The 19,124-nt window shown below is 34.8% G+C and overlaps 1 protein-coding gene across 1 annotated transcript in view; it reads left to right on the top strand.

Annotated features, from left to right (window-relative positions):
- Positions 1-19,124, top strand: part of RFX7 (regulatory factor X7) — a 138,465-nt gene that overhangs the window by 63,033 nt on the left and 56,308 nt on the right. The window contains exon 2 of the mRNA XM_069459553.1: positions 4,913-4,946. Within this exon, the coding sequence (XP_069315654.1) occupies positions 4,913-4,946 (34 nt within the window). The remainder of the gene's footprint in view (positions 1-4,912; positions 4,947-19,124) is intronic.

Raw genomic sequence — 19,124 nt, forward strand, 5'->3', positions numbered from 1 at the left:
AGCAGGCATGTGCAGAGATCACGTGGCAAGAGAGTGGGAACAAGAGAGAGAGAGGGAGGTGCCAGGCTCTTAAACCCAGCCATAGTGGGAACTAATACAGTTAGGACTCACTTATTACCATGAGGAGGGTACCAGGCCATTCATGAATGATCCACTCCCAGGACCCAAACACCTCATTAGGCCCCACCTCCAACACTGGGGATCAAATTTCAACGTGAGGTTTGGGGAACAGACATACCCAAACTATAGCAACTACCAAAAAAATATAAAAATTATAGTCTTATAAAACTGCAGCAGTTGATATGGTTTGTTTATTGCTATTTTCCTACCACTCAGAACATTACTTGGCAAAAAAGTTTGTCTATGTATCTTTAAAAAAAATAAATAAATAAAACTAGGCTGGGTATGGTGGCTCTCTGGGAGGCCCAGGTGGGAGGATAGCTTAAGCTCAGGAGTTTCAGACCAGCCTGAGCAAGAGCAAGATCCCCTCCTTACTAAAAACAGAAAAACATAGCCAGGTGTGGTAGTGTTTACTTATAGTCCCAGCTACTTGGGAGGTTGAGTTAGGAGGATCACTTGAGGCCAGGAATTTGAGGTCGCAGTGAGCTATGATGATGTCACTGCACTGTAGCTGAGATGACAGAGCGAGACTATGTCTCAAAATTAAAAAAGCAAGCCTTGAATTTTCTTGATTTGGCTCTGTTTTGACTTGGAGTTGAGAAAGCAAAAATTGAAAGTTACATAGAGAAATTAATAAATATCCAGTCATGGTTGAATATTTAACATATGTTAGAAAGTAACAGATAAAACAAAAAGTAGACAACAAAAGATTTAAACAGTGTAATTACTATACTTGATTAAATAGATATCTATAGACAGTGCTCTAGCTAATAAATGGAGAATGTGGATTTATTTAAAGCATACATGTATTCCTAAAAAAAAAAAAATTAACTACGACCTGGGTCCCAAAGGAAGTTTTTGTCATGCAAACCACATTCCCTGGCTGAAATGAAAAAATAATTCATCAGTAGTAGTTTAAAAATAGAAAGTACATGTATAATATATGCACATCAAACACTAAATTACAAAATACTTAGAATTAAATAACAAAAAATATTACATAGCAAAATTTGTAACGTGCAGTTAATTGAAATTTTGCAGAAATAGAAAGTTAGTCTTTCTTGAATGTGCTTATTAAAAACGAAGTATGAGGGAAATGCATTTTGTATTCACCTTTAAAGCAATAGCGAAAATACAAATAACATAGAAGGAAAAGAAAGAGAAAAATTGATGAGATACCAGAAAGGCCAAAAGAGAACTGAATCAAGAAAACTCAAAGTTAGTTTTTCTTTTTCCTTTTTTTTTTTTTTTGAAAGATACGTAGCAAACCGCTCTGCCTGGTAGTGTTCTGAGTGCTGGGAAAATAGCAGTAAACAAACTACACTGCAACATCTTGGTCTATAATACTCACATTCTAGTGGAGGAGTTGGACAGACAGATGAATATCAGTGACAATAATTACAATACAGATAAATAAAGCATTATAAAGGAGATAGGGAGTGACAAGATGTGGTCAGGGAAGGACTCTGAGGAGATCACATTTGAACCATGAACATATTAAAGTAAAGGAGCAAGCCAGGCACATACCATTTTTTAAGGGTGTTCTTGGCAAAGAGAACAGAAGAGCAAAAGCTCTATCGTATCAAATTAGAACTAAAAGAGAAATACATTATTCTTGATTGCAAAAATATTAAAAGTAAACCCTTTAACGTGGAAACAAAACAAGGATGTCCGCTACCACTGCTACTGTTTATCATTATACTGGAGATTTTAGCTAAAGTAATTAGATAAGAAAGAGGAGAGGAAAAGAGACATAAGGATTGGGAAGGAAGAAAAATATTATCATTAAGTGTAAATGAAATAATTATAAGAGAATCTGTATACTATTAGAACTAATAAGAGTTTGGGAAGGTTGCTAGAGATAAGGTCAGCATAGAAAACCAATAGTTTGCCAGCATATCAGCAAAAATCAATTAGAAAACATAATAGGGAGAAAACAGTACAATTCACAATACCATCTGTAAGCTGCCTTGGACTCTTTCTAATAAAAGATTTACTCAGAAAAATTATAAGACATTTTAAGGACAGATAAAAGTAAATCCAAATTATCACTCACCTCCCCCAGTTCAATCTACAGCATCGGTACAGTCCAATATAAATCTTAACAAGACTTTTGTGGAGTTAAAAAAAACTGGTTGAAAAATTCACCTGGAAAAGTAAAGGTCCAAGAATTATCAAGACTGTTTTGGAGGCTGGGCACCGTGACTCAGCCCTGTAATCCTAGCATTCTGGGAGGCCAAGGCGGGATTATTGCTTGAGGTCAGGAGTTCGAGACGAGCCTGAGCAAAAGTGAGACCCCATCTCTACTAAAAATAGAAAAATTAGCTGGATGTGTTGGCACGTTCCTGTAGTCCCAGCTACTCAGGAGGCTGAGGCAGGAGGATTGCTTGAGTCCAGGAGTTTGAGGTTGCTGTGAGCTAGGCTGATGCCACAGCACTCTAGCCCAGGTGACAGAGCAAGACTCTGCTCCCCCAAAAAAGACTGTTTTGGAAATGGACAAAGAGGATCATGCAATCAAATAACTAGACTTAATTTTTAAAGCAGTAATAAATTCAAAGTGTGGTGTTGGCTCAGGGATCGATAAGTAGATTAATAATAAAACAGAAAAGAAAGGCCTGAAACATTCAAATATATATGGAAACTTGGCATAATAAAATAGTATTATGTTATTGGGTTCCCAGATGGAAATATTGTATATGGTGTATTATACAATACCATATATAAGAATAAATTCCAGTTACAGGAAAGGTCAAAAAGAGAAAAGATAACTTCAAAACTTTTAGAATAAAATATAGAATGCCTTTATAACCTTAGCTAGGTAGGATTTCTAGAGTAAGACCCAAAAAAAGTCGGAAAGGGAAAAAAATGAATAAATTTGACTAAATAAAAAATTTTAACTTTAGTAAGACAAAAAATATTAACAAAGAATCAGTATCCTGAATATATAAATAACTACTATAATAAGAAATAATCAACTCCACTTAAAAATACACCAAGGATATGAATCAATAATTTATGGGGAAGAAAACCCATATGTCTAATAAACAGGTGAAAAGGTACATAACATTGCTAGTAATTGGGAAAATGACAAATACCATTTCATATACATTAGAATGGTAAGTTTTTAATATATGTATCATACATAAATGGACACAAGTATTTGGGAGATGAATTTGATAATATATAATAAAATTTAAAAGGTACATTCCGAAGCCCCAGAAAATTGACTTCTAGATTTTTAACTGAGAAATTCTTATATATGTATACCAAAAAACATGTATAAAGGCTGTCTTTTACATATACTTGTTAAAGATTTACCAACTTGTTTGTGATAGGTAGATATAACCTTCCTCTTTAGATAATCCCATAGAGTAGTCAGTTACTGATAGAACGGGATATATTGAGATCTATAAATAATCACATTTTCAATTTCATATTAATTTCTCTGAAAACTCATTCTTAAGTGGTCCCAGTCTTTACAAAGTTTTCTTCATCTGGGGGATTGAGTATGTTTTTTAGTCATTTATTCATTCAACAGATTTTATTGCACACATTGCATGTGCCAGATGGTAACACAGCATTGAGCAAAACAGGCAAAGCCTGCTCTCATGGAATTTAAATTCTAGTCAAGGAAGATGGCTGGTAAGCAAATAAATTAATAAAAGTATGATACGACTGGTAGTATATGCAATGATGAAAAACAAAGCAGAATAAGAGTAATAGAGAGTGAGCGTTATTTTATATGGGGAAGTCAGGGAAGAATTATCTGCAAAAGATAACATCAAGCAAAGTCATGAAGAAAGCAAAGGGATAAGTTATATGGGAGAAGATCCTTGGAGATGGACCAAAAAAAGGCATTGCAAGGCTCCAGGCTCAGAACTAGCATGAGTTAAATACAACTCACGTGGCAGTTTATGTGTTAAAAAATGAAATTTGAAATCTGAAACAGGAACAAAATTTTGTTATTAATGATTGCATTAACTGAAATGAGATTTACACTTTGTAGCTTAGCTATATAGCTGTATACAAAGGCAAATAACCAGTTATTGTTTACATTTGTTTGGTTCTAAAGTCTTTTATGAAAGATAATGTGGTTTGTAACATCTTTTAAAGATTGTGTATAAATTTTCTGAACATTTTGCATAATTTCTTTGCGTTTGCACTTTAGTATGTGTAGTAACAAAATCCAAATGACAGTTAAATTATTTTATACTGGCTTCATTTGTGTTATTTATTAACAATTCATTTATATTCAATAGTTCAGTTAAATTGATGTATAGTGGCTTTATTTTATTTTTTTATTTCTAAATGTATTTTCCTCCCCTTCCAATTTCTTATCATATTAGTTAATCTTTATTATTACTTTTATGTCTAGGGATTCTTATTACTGGGGGGAAGGGGTGTGTGTGTGTATGTGTGTGTATAGAGTAGCCAGGAGAGAATCTATTTTATATCAAGTCTTTAGAACTACAGATTATATTACATCATTATGACTTTCAACTGCTAAGCACATCATTGTCCAGAGTGGCAGGCAGATAGTAAAAATTATAATTTATTACATACTCAGACCTGTTTGTAAGTATTGTAATACATCTTCACTTACATACTATTAAAAAATTGTTTCTTCAAAAATTATTGTGAAAGACATAGTTTTAGAATACAATACCTAATCTTAATAAGGAACTTATTTTTTTCATAGCAAAGAAAACTAATTACCATATATCTGTTTGAGAATATTTCAAATATTTAATACACTTTTCATTTTACTAACCTGACTTTCTTTTTCTTTTAGCAAAACTGTACAATCTAAAGTGGACTGCATTTTGGTAAGTAAAATAACTAACTTCAAGGTTCTTTTGTAATAAGGCTATTACCGCTATATAAAATATACTATTCTTAAGTAAATATTGATTTTAAATATAACATAACTTTAGTGAATAAAATTTGACATTAATTACAACCCTATGGCTGAATTGGTTATAACCTATCTAGATACTTTTCTGTATGTCGTCAATACGGAAATCATAATCTGAGGTAATTGCATGTTTTTGAATCTTATTGGCCTTTACTGAAAGATAGTTTAAACAATTAAAGTGGATGTTTATTTTTCTGTTCTATTAACTCTGTAAGAATTTGTTTAAAGAAAAGTTTTTAAGATGTTTAGTGGGTTAGTTTTGTTGTGATAGCATATTTTTCCTGTTTTAGTTGCTAGCCAGTAGGGATTAAGCCACAATAATGATTTAGGTTGTTCGTACAGAACTCTGTAAAAATTTGTTTAAAGAAAACCTTTCAAGTTGCTTGATGGGTTAGTTTTTGTTATTATAATACCCTTTTAATGTTTGGGTTGCTAGCTTTTAGGACTTAAAGCCACAATAATAGTTTAAATTTATATTATATTAGTGTGGTAGTTCCTTGGGTCTTTTCTTAAATGTGTGAGGGAAGAAGCATGCAGCTACTTCTTCTTGAAATACTATTTCTTTCTTGAAATATCTGCTGACAGTATAACTCCTAGGCTCTAGAACATTCAATGACTCTGTACTGTTAGATTCCCTAAAGTGTCAGTGTAGTTAGTACTCTGTTCCTACTTGTGATTTCAGAACTTTCTCTTATCAAAGTTTGGGTCTTCCTTATAAGCTGACCTGTTTTGGGGGGCGTTTTTGTTCTTGTTTTTGTTTGTTTGTTTTGTTTTTTGGTCTTTTTTAGTGTCTGGTGCTGAAATAGTATAATATCTGACTAGCTTATTATATTATTATTATTTTGTTAGCCCCTAGGTAGGTGAGTGAATAAATAGGATTAGGTAATAGGAGAAGAGGTAATTTGATCAATTCTCCTATACTTCTCTAACCTAAATAGCTGAAAGAGGACTTTGTGGGGGTGTTTTTCCTCTTCCTTTCACTTTTTTTCTCTTCTTTTTTCTCTCTGTCTCATAATGACCCTCTGAAATAGGTAATCCTGTTACCTTCCTTTTACAAAGGAAGAAACCTATGCTCTTGCATTTACTTCAGAAAATAATTATTGAACATCTTCTGTCTGCCAATCTTACACATAAGGAATACAAAATAGAAAAGACATTCCCTGCCCTCAAGAAATTCAGTCTGTTGTTGTAATATACAAGAGTGCTCTTAAAACCTAGGAAAGTAGTGATTCGGTATGGAGCGGGTAGGATTGCCCTCCAACCCCCAGAGCATTTACTCTCTTCTCTAACTCTCATGAGTCTCATTGTTTATATTTCACTCGGTAATTATTGCACAATTATCATGTACTAGAGACCCTGTTCTTGGTACCAGAGTACAGTGGTAAACAAGGTAGACACAGTTGCTATCTGTCAAAGGCTCCCTGCTTTCTTTACAGAACTTGAGATAACTTTGAAGGAATACTCATTTTTTTCTCTTAATTGAGAAAATAGAGGCAGAAGAAGACTGGTATAAATTACAAGATATGTCATTTATAAAATAATAAGAATAAAAGGATTTTTAAAAAAATCTTTCAAGAGTTCAAAAGTGTTTATTTCAGTGTAAGTTTTAAAATATATATTACATATAATTTTACTCAATAATTTTTAATGCTGTTTTAAGCCCTGGGCATATAGCAATGAATAAGATAGTAAGATCTCTCATCCTCATGATTCTTTTATTTTTGGGGGTGAGGTGGACATTAAACAAGTAAACAAATAAGCATTGTAATTTCAGATAATGATAAATGCTGTTACAAAATTTTAAAAAGGCAAAAGGAGGCAAGTGATGATGGATAGGGTAGCCTTAGATGGGTTGATCAGGAAAAGCCTGTTTGAAGAGATGACATTTGAGAGGAGACCTAAATAATAAGAAGCCAGCCTTGTGTGAGGATCTGCCAGGACCATGTACTAGGCAGAGCGAACAGTAGGTGCAAAAATTCTGAAGCTGGAATGAGTTTTGGATATTTGAAGATTGCAAGGATTCTTTATTGTGCCAAAAAATACAGTGTGCAAGATCTGTGGAGCGAAAGAAAGAATGATAGAAAAGTTCAAGTAGGGATTAGTTTATATATGGTATATACGGTGTGACAAGTAGTATCCTAAGCGCATGGAAAGCCAATTACAGGGCTTTAAGCAGAAAATAGTATGATCTAATTTTTAAAAAATACCCTCACTGTTGTTAAAAGAATAGACTGTAGGGGCACAAGAGTGGAAGCAGGAAAACCAGTTAGGCTATTGCAGAAGTCCAATAGAGAATTCAAGCCGTTTGCTCAGATGATGGCAGTAGAATGAATATGTGAAAGAAAAGTAGATGGATTCAGGGCATATTTTGGATATAAAATTAGTAGGCCTTGCTTGCTGATGGATTGAAAGTGGAGGGAGAAACAAAGAGAAATCAAGGATAATTCCTTTCAACCTAAAACATTTATTCTAGTATTTCTTATATGACAAGTTTGTTTATAGTGAATTCTCTCAGTCTGTATTTATCTGTGACTATATTTTGCCTTCAGTTTAAAAGATAGTTTTTGCTGGATATAGAATTCTCGGTTAATAGTTTTGTTTGTTTTTCATTCGTTGCTTTGAATATGTTATTCTATTGCCTTATAGACATGATTGCTTCTGATGTGAAGTCAGCTATTAATCATATCATTGTTTTCCTTTACTTAATGAATTATTTTTCTCTCGTTGCTATGAAAATTCATTCTGTATTCATACTGGCACTCACTTGTTCACTTCTCTTGCTCACTCTAGCTTTCAACTGTTTGACTTTACATGTGTAAGTCGTGGATCAGTTTCATGTTTATCCTAGTTGGGGTTTGTTGAACTCGCATATCTCTCACTTTTTCTCATCAGATAATTCTTTCTGTCCCTTGGATTCTCTCCTCTTCTTTAAACTCCTGTTACATATATGTTGAAATGATGTTATTCTTCTGGTCTCTGAGGCTCTTTTCTTTTTTCTCTGATTATCTTTCTTTGTCTTCTAGTTTCACTAACTTTATTAAGATTCCCTATTATCTGACTCATTGTCATCATATTTTCCTTTGTGTGTTTAAACACAGGCAGCCTCATGCTGACATCACTACTGTTCAAACCATGTGGAATAGGTCATGGGAGCAGCCAAAGGCAAGAATAACACAAACTCTCAAAGTTATTACATAAAGTTCAGTAGTTTTTGATGACTAAACATTTCTCAATATGTTGTTTGCCTTTATTCAGTTTCTGAACCTTAAGAGTGTTCTTTTTGACCATTTTGTGTTATTTTCTAGTTGTTTTGGTGACCACTTCACATTTTCCAGATATCTCAACCTTCTCATGAAAATTTTGTTTTATGTTTTCTTTTAGAAGTTTTATAATTTTAGCTTTTTCTTTTAGATCTATGAACCACGTTGAACTAAATTTATATTGGGTTTAAGGTGAACTTCAAGGTTTATTTTTTACCACATGGATGAATATCCACTTGTTCCAGCACCATTTATTGAAAAGTCTACCCTTACCCAGTCACTTCCTCTATCAAAAATCATTATGTGGGAATCTTTTTCTAGATTCTTTTTGCCTATCAGTTGCTATGTCTGTCCTTATGACATCATTACATTATGTTATACTGTCACTTTATAGAAAGTCTTAACATTAGGTAATGTAAATGGTTTAAATTGTTTTTAGCATTTCCGTACAAATTTTATAGTTACTTTTTCAATTTCTATTTAGAAAGCAAAAAACAATTCTACTGGGATTTTGATTGGGAGTACATTGAATTTGTGATCAATTTGGGGGCAGTTGGCATATTGCAAGCAAATCTTAATCCATTAGCTTGATATATCTCCATGTTAGTTGGTTCTTCTATAATTTCTCTCAGCAGTGTTTTGTAGTTTCCTGTGTATGAGTTTTATATATGTTTGTTAAAACTATTCAAAGTATTTAACATTTTTAAAGTTTAGATGCTATCATTAATAGTATTTAATAATTTTTGTTACTCGGTGTTTTATTACTATTGACTTTACAGCCTGCAGACTAGCTAAATTCACATGTTAAATCTAGTAACTTTTACGCAGAGTCTTTAGGATTTTCTGCCTACTCAGTCATATTATCTATGAATAAAGAAAATTTTGATTCTTAAAATTTATATTTCAGTTTCTTTTTCTCAAATTATTACACTGATAGGACCTCCAGGACATAGTTAAATAGAAATGGCGAGAGTGGATTTCCTTGCCTTGTTCTCAATCTTAAGGGAAAAAACAGTCATTCATTCACCATATAATACGATGCTAACTTTAGCTTTTTCATGGATGTTCTTTATCAGGTTGAACATCTTTCCTCTTGTCCCTATTTTGCTAAGAATTTTTTTAATCATAATTATGTGTTGGTTTTTATCGAATGATTTTCCTGCACATATTGATAGTTTATATTTCTATATTATCACATTCCCTGATCTTTTCCACCGAAGTATCTAATCTGCCATAAATCCCACCCAATAAATTTTCTGTTTTAGATCTTACATTTTTTTCAGTTCTAGAAATTATACTTTTTGTAGAAGTTCTTTTTTATATCCTTCATTTTGTTTTTCATTATGTTCTTGTCTCCCTTTAAGCCCTTGGGCATATTTGTAATACCTGTTTTAAAGTCCTTGTTTACTAATTATGTTATTGCTATCATTTCTGAGTCTGTTTTATTTACTGATTTTTGTTGTAAATATGGGTCATTTTTCTCCTCCCTTGTATATGTTTTTTTATTTTTATTTTTTATTTAAATAGGTTTAGGGAGTGGTTTTTTGTTATATGGCTGAATTGCATAGTGGAGAAGTCTAGGCTTTAACTCTTAACCTAAGTAGGGTACATTGTACCCAAGAGGTAATTTTTTATCCTACACCTGCACCGCCCCCTTTCTGAGTCTCCAGTGCCCATTAAGCCACTCTATATGACCATGAATACCATTGCTTAGCTCCCACTTACAAGTGAGAATATGTGGTATTTGGTTTTTTGTTCCTGGATTACTTCACTTAATGGACTCCAGTTCCATTCAAGTTACTGAGTTGCTACAAGACTTGATTTCATTCTTTTTGATGGTTGAGCAGTTTCCATCTTGTGTGTGTGTGTGTGTGTGTGTGTGTGTGTATACACACACACCCCACATTTTCTTTATCTACTCATCAGTTGGTGGGTACTTAGGTTGGTTCTGTATCTTTGCAGTTAAGAATTTTGCTTCAGTAAACTTACAGGTGTAGGTGTCATTTTATAAAATAACTTCTTTTCCTCTAGAGTAGATCCCTAGTAGTGAGATTGCCCAATCAAATGGTAGCTCTGCTTTTAGTTTTATGAGAAATCTCTGTACTGTTTTCCATAGAAGTTGTACTCATTTACATTCCCACCAACAATGTATAAGCATTCCCTTTTCACTGCATCTGCACCAGCATCTGTTGTTTTTTGACTTTTTGATAATGGCCATTCTGACAGGGGTAAGGTGGTATCTCATGGTGGTTTTAATTTACATTTCCCTGATGATGAGCAATGTTGAGGCATTTCTCATGTTTGTTTGGCCAATTGTTTCTCTTTTTTTTTTTTTTTTTGGAAAGTATCTCTTCATGTCTTTTGCCCGCTCTTTAGTAGAGTTATTTTTGTGTGTGTGTGCTTACTTGAGTTCCTTATATTAGGCCTTTGTGAGATGTACAGCTTGCAAATATTTTCTCCCCTTCCGTAGGTTGTCTGTTTATTCTGTTGGTTATATCTTTTGCTGTACAAAAGCTTTTAGTTTAAGTCCCATTTATTTATTTTGTTTTTTCTTGTATTTGGGCTTTTGGGTTCTTAGTCATAACTTCTTTACCTAGGCCAATGTCAAAGATAGTTTTTCCTAGGTTTTCTTCTAGTATTTTTATTGTTTCAGGTCTTACATTTAAGTCTTTAATCCATCTTTAGTTAATTTTTGTATATGGTAAGAGAAAGGGATCCAGTTTCATTCTTTTGCATGAGACTATCCAATTTATTTTCCCAGCACCATTTATTGGATAGGGCATCCTTTATCCAGGGTATTTTTGTCTACTTTGTCAAAGATTAGTTAGTTGTAGGTATTTGTCTTTATTTTTGGGTTTCCTGTTCTGTTCCATTGGTCTAGGTGTCTACTTCTATACCAGTACCATGCTCTTTTGGTTACTATTGCTTTGTAGTATAGTTTAAAGTCGAGTAATATGGTGCCTCCAGATTTGTTCTTTTTGCTTAGGATTGCTGTGGCCATTTGTACTCTTTTTGGTTCCATGTGAATTTTGGATTGTTTTTTCTAATTCTGTGAAAAGTGACATTGGTATTTTGATGGGAATTGCATTGTATCTATAGATTACTTTGGGCAGTTTGAACATTTTAACAATATTGATTCTTCCAATCCATGAGTATGGAATGCTTTTCCATTTTTTGTGTCAACTACAGTTTCTTTCATTGGTGTTTTGTAGTTCTTTTTGTGGAGGTCTTTCATCTCCTTGGTTAGTATATTCCAAGGTTTTATGTTTTTTCTTTCTTTCTTTCTTTCTTTCTTTCTTTTTTTTTTTTTTTTTTTTTTTTTTGCAGCTATTGTAAATGGGATTGAGTCCTTGATTTGATTCTCAGCTTGGTTGTTAATTAGTATATAGAAATGCTACTGATTTGTGTACATTGATTTTGTAACCTGAGACTTGACTGAACTAATTTATCAATTTGAGGAGTCTTTTGGAGCAGTCTTCAGGGTTTTCTAAGTATAAGATCATATCGTCAGCAAACAAGGATAGTTTGACTTTCTCTTTTCCAGTATGGATGCCCTTTATTTCTTTCTCTTCCCTGATCTCATAATTTTTAATTTAGTGCTGGACACTGATCTTCATGGTTTTTATTTTGTTTTTGAGCATCTGGATTTTGTTCTTTTCCTTTCAAGTGTAGTGAAGTTTGTTTTGGCAGGCAGCTGAGTTATTTATAGATTGTTTTGATCCTTTTGAAGCATGTGTTTAATCTTTTCTTAGGGAAGGTCTAGAATATCTACTCTAGAGCTAGTTTAGCTTTTATACTGAAATATTACCCTTATGGTGGCCACAAGATTCTTCAGGTATTCACTGAGATCTCTCAGTTCTTTCTGGTTGGAACTGAAACATGTGTCAGCCACTTATAGATCCCTGCTAGTTCTTTGACCAGCTTCATGGAGTTTCCTGTATGCATATACAGTTTAGTATTCAGCAATAGATTCTAAATCTACATAGGGGTTTGTATTGATTTTGAAGTTCTTTCTTTATCATCCTTCCACACGGTACTTTGCCTCAACACTAACCACTGTCTAAAGCTCAGCAATTCTGCTTTGCTCTGCTTGGGTTTCTCCTCTCTTCACCACAGTCCAGAAGTTGCCTTTGGATAGGATCATCTCATTTGTTTCTTTCAGGTCTAGTAGTTTGTGCTCTCTGTTGCTCAGTTTCTAATTGGACAACAGTTGTTCCTTATATTTTGTTCATGTTGTGAGTTAGTAAATTGGGAGAGTTTCTCTAGTATCAGGTACTCCAATGTGGGCACATGCAGAAGTGGCTATTTTAAGGGTTCAGTATAGGCCCCTTCATACTTCCTTTGTTTCTTAATGCTTTATTTTCCACTATTCTCCACTAAATCTGTTTCAAACTTATTTAGCTCAAGGTTCTAAACTCAACCTCTTCTTTTTTCACTGTCAGCAAATAATCTCACCTTCTACTTCTCTGAGAAAATAGGAAGTTACAGTGTCAGTGCTCCAGTACCATTTCTTGTCCCCAACTCAGTAGTTGCCCGATTCTGTACTGATTCTTGTCTTCCTTCCCTTGTTTGTCTCCCAACAGAAGAAATGTTCTTCTGCCTGTTTGAAGGCCGATGTCTCCCTGCCTAGGCTTTGGATCCCATTCCTTCCTACCTCATAATTCATGTCATGATTCATTCACTTTCTCCTGTTTTCTTTATTCTCTCATTTTCTACTGGCCTTTTCCCATTAATAGTTAAATGGTTAATTTTTCCCACATAATAATAAAAGAATCCTTCCTGAAACCCACAGCGCTTCCCTAGCTACCACTCTTTCTTTCTTCTTTATTTACAAAGAAGAAAATGAAAATAGTCAAAGTGTTGTTTGAACTCGGTCTCATGACTCACTTTTCTTTCAGTTTTTGCCCCAGTAACAAAAGTTTTCTTCTAATACCACTTTTCTGAAACTTATATTTATCAAGGATACCATGACCTCTTATTGCTAAATAAAATAGATAATCTCAGCCCCAGCTGACAGTCCTTTTCAGTTGACTTTATTGACCATCCCCTTACACGCACCACCCTCCTCCCCAGTTAGGTACATTCTTATTTTTTTAATTTCTTAGATGCCACACTATTCTGGTTTTTCTGTTAAATCTCAAACTGTTCCTTCTCAATTTCCTTCAAGGGCTTCTATTCCTCTGCATTTTGTCTATATTTGTCCATGGTGATCTCATCTACTTTGGTGATTTTGATTAATCTCAACATACTGATGACTCCTAATTATATGTTCACAGCCTAAGCTCCAGGCCTGTATCCAACTATATGTCAGTTGATCAGTTTTACCTAGAGGTCCCATAGGTACTTCAAACTCAACTTTTTCAGAGGCAAATTCATAGCATCATACCCCAAATTCTATACCTATCTGTATTCATTACCTATTGCTGTTATAATAAATTAACATAAATTTAGTGGCTGTATAAAACAATACAAAGTTAATATTTCGGAGTTCTGTAGGTGAGCAGTCTGACATGGGTGTCACTGGATAAAACTATGGTGTCAGTAGTGCTGTGTTGCTTGTTTTGTTTTGTTTATTGGAGATTCTAGGGAAGAATCTTGCCTTGCCTTTTCTAGCTTCTAGTAGCTACATCTTCAAAACCAGCAATGGCTGCTTGAATCTTTCTTATATTGCATCACTCTGACATGGCTCCTTTTTGTAGTCAAACCTCCCTCAGCCTCCTCCTTGTCAGGACACCTGAGTTTACACTGGGCCTACCCAGATAACCCAAGATAATTCCCCTATGTCAAGGTTTTAATTTAATCACCTCTGCAAAGCCCTATTTGCCATGTAAATTTTCAGGGATTAGAAGATTAAGACATGAACATTTGGAGTCCATTATTCTGTCTACCATGTTATCTTAGTGAATGATACTCATGCATCTAACCTAAAAACCTACAGGTCAGTTTTTTTTTTTTTTTCTTTTTGAGACAGAGTCTCACTGTGTTGCCTGGGCTAGAGTGCCATGGTGTCAGCCTAGCTCACAGCAAACTCAAACTCCTGGGCTTGAGCAATCCTACTGCCTCAGCCTTCCGAGTAGCTGGGACTACAGGCATGTGCCACCATGCCCGGCTAACTTTTTCTGCATATTTTTAGTTGTCCAGTTAATTTCTTTCTATTTTTTAGTAGAGATGAGGTCTCGCTCTTGCTCAGGCTGGTCTCGAACTCCTGACCTCAAGCGATCCTCCCGCCTCGGCTTCCCAGAGTGCTAGAATTACAGGCATGAGCCACCGCGCCCAGCCTAGAAGTCAATCTTGACAATTCTTCAGCCTGCCTTGCAACTAGTCCATCACCAGATCCTATCAATTCTGACTCTTTGGTTGCTCTATTTTTGTCCATCCCTACAGCTACTGCATTATTCCAGATCATTGTACTGTAACTGTCTGCTTCTAATCTTTCCACATTCATTTTATTCTCCACACTATCATCACAGTCATCTTTATAAAATTCCATTTGGTTCACATCCTTGCATAAAACCTTTCGTCGGCTTCCCATTGCTGTACCTTATGGTATAGAAGACCCCTCCATACTCAGGCCTTACCTTTTTTGTCTAACCTCATCTTTCTCCACTCCCTCCACAGCCTATCAACAAGCTGTAATAAACAGTGGTGGGGTAGAATAAGAGATTATTTACTCTCTCAATCTGTAATAGCATTGGCCACAGATCTTTCTGTGATGGTAGAAATATTTTATATGTACACTATTCAGTATGGTAGTCACTGGCCACATATGACTGTTGAGTACTTGAAATGTTTTTAGTGTGACTGAATGACTGGACTTTTAATTTTAATTAATTTTAATTAATTTAAAGATAGCCTGGAGCAGTGGCTCATACCTGTAATCCTAACACTTTTGGAGGCTGAGGCAAGAGAATCACTTGAGGCCAGGAGTTCAAGACTAGCCTGGGCAACATAGCAAGACCCTGTCTCTATAAAAGATAAAAATAAAACAGCCGGGCACGATGGCAGGCACCTGTAGTCCCAGCTACTTGGAAGGCTGAGGCAGGAGGATCACTTGAACCCAGGAGTTCAAGGATGCACTGAGCTGTGATCGGACTGCTGCACTCTAGCCTGGGCGATGGAGTGAGACCCTGTCTCCAAAACTAAAAATAAAAAATAAAAATAGCCACATGGTGACAGTGACAACTGTTTTGGACAGCACAGATCTAGAACAGTGATTCTCAACCTTGGAGCATTTGACAATATCTGGAAACATTTTTGGTTTTAACACTTGGGGGAGTGCTACTGGCATCAAGTGGGTAGAGGTCAGGGATCCTGTTTAAACATCTTACAAAACATAGGATGGGCTCCTATAACAGACTTATCAGCCTAAAATATCGGAGTGCTGAGGTTGAGAAATACTGGTCTAGACTGTCCCCTCATTTTTTGCTATACTTGCTTATATTTTCCAGATATCATCCACTCTGGAAAGCCTTCTGTGATTTCTCAGGTCTGAGTTTGATATATCTTCTGTCTTGTGTGCTTACCTTTATTTGTATGATATAGTCACCTCTGTGATAATTATAGTTAGCATTTTTAATAAGTATTCTTATTGATGCATAATAGTTATACATAGTTTTGGGGTACATGCCATAATTTAATACATTCATATAATTTATTAAGATCAAATCAATGTACTTGGGATATCCATTACTTTAAATGTTTGTATTTACTTTATGTATAATTAGCATTTTTATTTGTTGTTGACTTCTTGAGTACAAGAACATATTCGTTAGAATATACCCAGGAGTGCATGAAGATGATCAATAAATACTTGTTGAGTGTGTGAATGTGTATAAACTAATGAATCAATTATTAAACATATTGTCATTTAAAATATAAAGAAATGTTGCCACCTTCAATTTATACCTTTTAAAAAACTGGGCCAGGCCGGGCGCGGTGGCTCACGCCTGTAATCCTAGCACTCTGGGAGGCCGAGGCGGGTGGATTGCTCAAGGTCAGGAGTTCGAGACCAGCCTGAGCGAGACCCCGTCTCTACTAAAAATAGAAAGACATTATATGGACACCTAAAAATCTATATAGAAAAAATTAGCCGGGCATAGTGGCGCATGCCTGTAGTCCCAGCTACTCGGGAGGCTGAGGCAGTAGGATCGCTTGAGCTCAGGAGTTTGAGGTTGCTGTGAGCTAAGCTGACGCCACGGCACTCACTCTAGCCTGGGCAACAAAGTGAGACTCTGTCTCAACAAAAAAAAAAAAAAAAAAAAACTGGGCCTACCCAGTTTTTTTAATTTGGAAATTAATTTGGAAATATTTTTTGGAATTAGTCAATAAGAAAAGAAAACTTGTCTTATTCCTTTAAGGGAAAAGAACTTTTTTTTTCTTTTTCTATCATTTTCCCCTTTCCTTCTCCTCTACTCAGCTTAGGTATGACCCTTCCTTTCATACTCTACCATTAAAAGATAACCAGCCTGAACCACCTCCACTCTTATCCTCAGAGTGCTAATGAGGAACTAAAACTTTATTGCATAGATGCAGGAAGAATTTAAGCAAGTAAAATGGGATAAATAGACCAGAAACTAAAGGAAGCTGACTAGCAATATAGTAGCAGAGTGTCTCAGAGCTGAGGCTACAGAATGAAACAGAACTGAGTTTGAATCCTTGTCCTGTCATTCTTGCCATTATTTTCTAACTTCCCACAATTTTAACCTAACTTAGCTCTGTAAAAAAGAGGATAATATTTGTACCTACCCCATGGAGTTGTTAAGAATATAATTGAGATAATTAGTGTAAATTTAGTGCTTGGCACATAGTAAGCACACATGACAGCTTTAGTTGAAGATGATATATGTACAAATTCATAATGCGGATATAATTGTTTCCATAAATGTATGTTTCTGGAAGTCTAAACATTAGTCAAGGATTACATTTTGTGTTCATCATCACAGAATTTGCTATTTAAGAATGAATGCTCACCATATGGAATCACTGAGGGCAGAATATTGAATTTTTCAAACATAGAGAGTAGAAGATGGAGAAGGTTGGAAATTACCTGGCTAAAGCCATCCAAGAAGCTAGAAGGTGCATGTTGTAGAACAGATGCCAGTATGAACACTCCATGCTCCCTTCCCCTCTAGGCCTTTGTAGATGCTGTTTCCTCTGCCTGCTGTGCCCTTCTCAGATTTCTGCACTTGGATAAGTCCTACTGCTTTTGGACTCAGCTTAGAAGTTACCTTTTTCAGAAACCTTTGTTTATCTACTGGAAATGCATTCAGCTGCAGATAACAGAAAATCCCAACTATTGGTGGCTTAAAGACGTAACAGTTTATGTCACCAAATAAGAAGTCCAAAGTTAGGCATTCAAGGGTAATTCAGCAATGCCACTGGAGTCCTAGCTTCTTTTTATTTTCTCTGTCATCTTTTGTTCTGTTGTGGCATTAATGGCCTGCTGTACCACCATGCCTTTAGTCCAAATGCTGAGGGAGGAAGGGCAAAAGGACTTTCTTCTAGGGAAGCTGTCTCTTTATTCACAACACCTATTTACATTCAGGAAACCCACTTCTGGAACTTCAATCTCCAGGGTAATGTCACTTGGCTACCCCTAGCTGCAAAGGAAACCAGGACAGAGAGTATTTTGTTTTCTAGCCTCTATACCAGAGGAAGACAAAGAAGAAGGTGGTTGGCGATATATGTATCATGAGTCCAACCTATTAGCCATACCATCTTTCATTAAGGGTCCCTGCTTTTATACACCTACATATACCCCTTTCAAAGCTATTACTGTACAGTATGCTAATCACCAACTTAATTTGTTTTCTTGTCCAAAAACAAGCTTTTGGAAGTAAGGGCTGGGAATTATGTCTTTGTGTTCCCAGTGCTTAGCACAGAGTCTACATGGAAGACACTCAATAAATATTTGCTGGATGATTATTCACAAACAGTAATTATCAAAAAGTATGTATAATATGAACATACTGTCCCCTAGGTAAAGAGTTTCTTTGTATTTGTTGTTGTTGTTGATATTTATTGAGTACTTACCATGTGCCAGACTTTACATGTTTTATTCAGTCCTCACTCATAATTTGCCTATGATGTTAATATGCATGATCCTCATTTTACAGATGAAGAAACAGATTCAGACAAGTTATGTAACTTACCTAAAGTCTTAAAACTTACTTACAGATAGAATTAGGCTTTTAATACAGATAGTTTGACTCCAGAGCCTAGACTTTTTAAAAACTATGATATACTATGTCATTCTTTACCAATTTTCTCAACTATAAGCTTATATGTGAAATTTTTGAAATTATACTTTTTATAATCAAGAAATGTTCCTGAAAGTAATAGTCCAAATGGAAAATAAATCTGAAATGAAAAATTAAAAGCTTGCCTCATTATCTTACTGAATCTTAGTAATCAATAATTCTAAATGCAGTCTCTTTTTTACAAGCAAGTTGTTTGATGTCATTTTAAAAACTCATAGTATGCTCATTAAAACAACTAAAATGATGTTAGTTATTTAAATCAATTACAATTGTGAAGACAATATGAAATATACTAGAAGAAATATAAAGTTGTATCTATGCTACTTTTAAAGCTATGAAAAAAATTTACCTGCTTATTAGTAAAGGCAAATGAAAATATTTGTACTAGCATAATTGCAAATACATTTTTGCTGATGTTTTAATGCTTTTGCAGTTAAAACATAGTTGATTTTTATTTTAATAACCAGCATATCTTAAACTAAATTTCTTATCTGCGTTTTAACACTTTTAGATTTATGCCATTGTACGCTTTTAAAGCTGATCCAATTATATTTCCCATAATCAGTCAAA

This window comes from Eulemur rufifrons, chromosome 2, assembly GCF_041146395.1.
Source record: "Eulemur rufifrons isolate Redbay chromosome 2, OSU_ERuf_1, whole genome shotgun sequence".
NCBI lineage: Eukaryota > Metazoa > Chordata > Mammalia > Primates > Lemuridae > Eulemur > Eulemur rufifrons.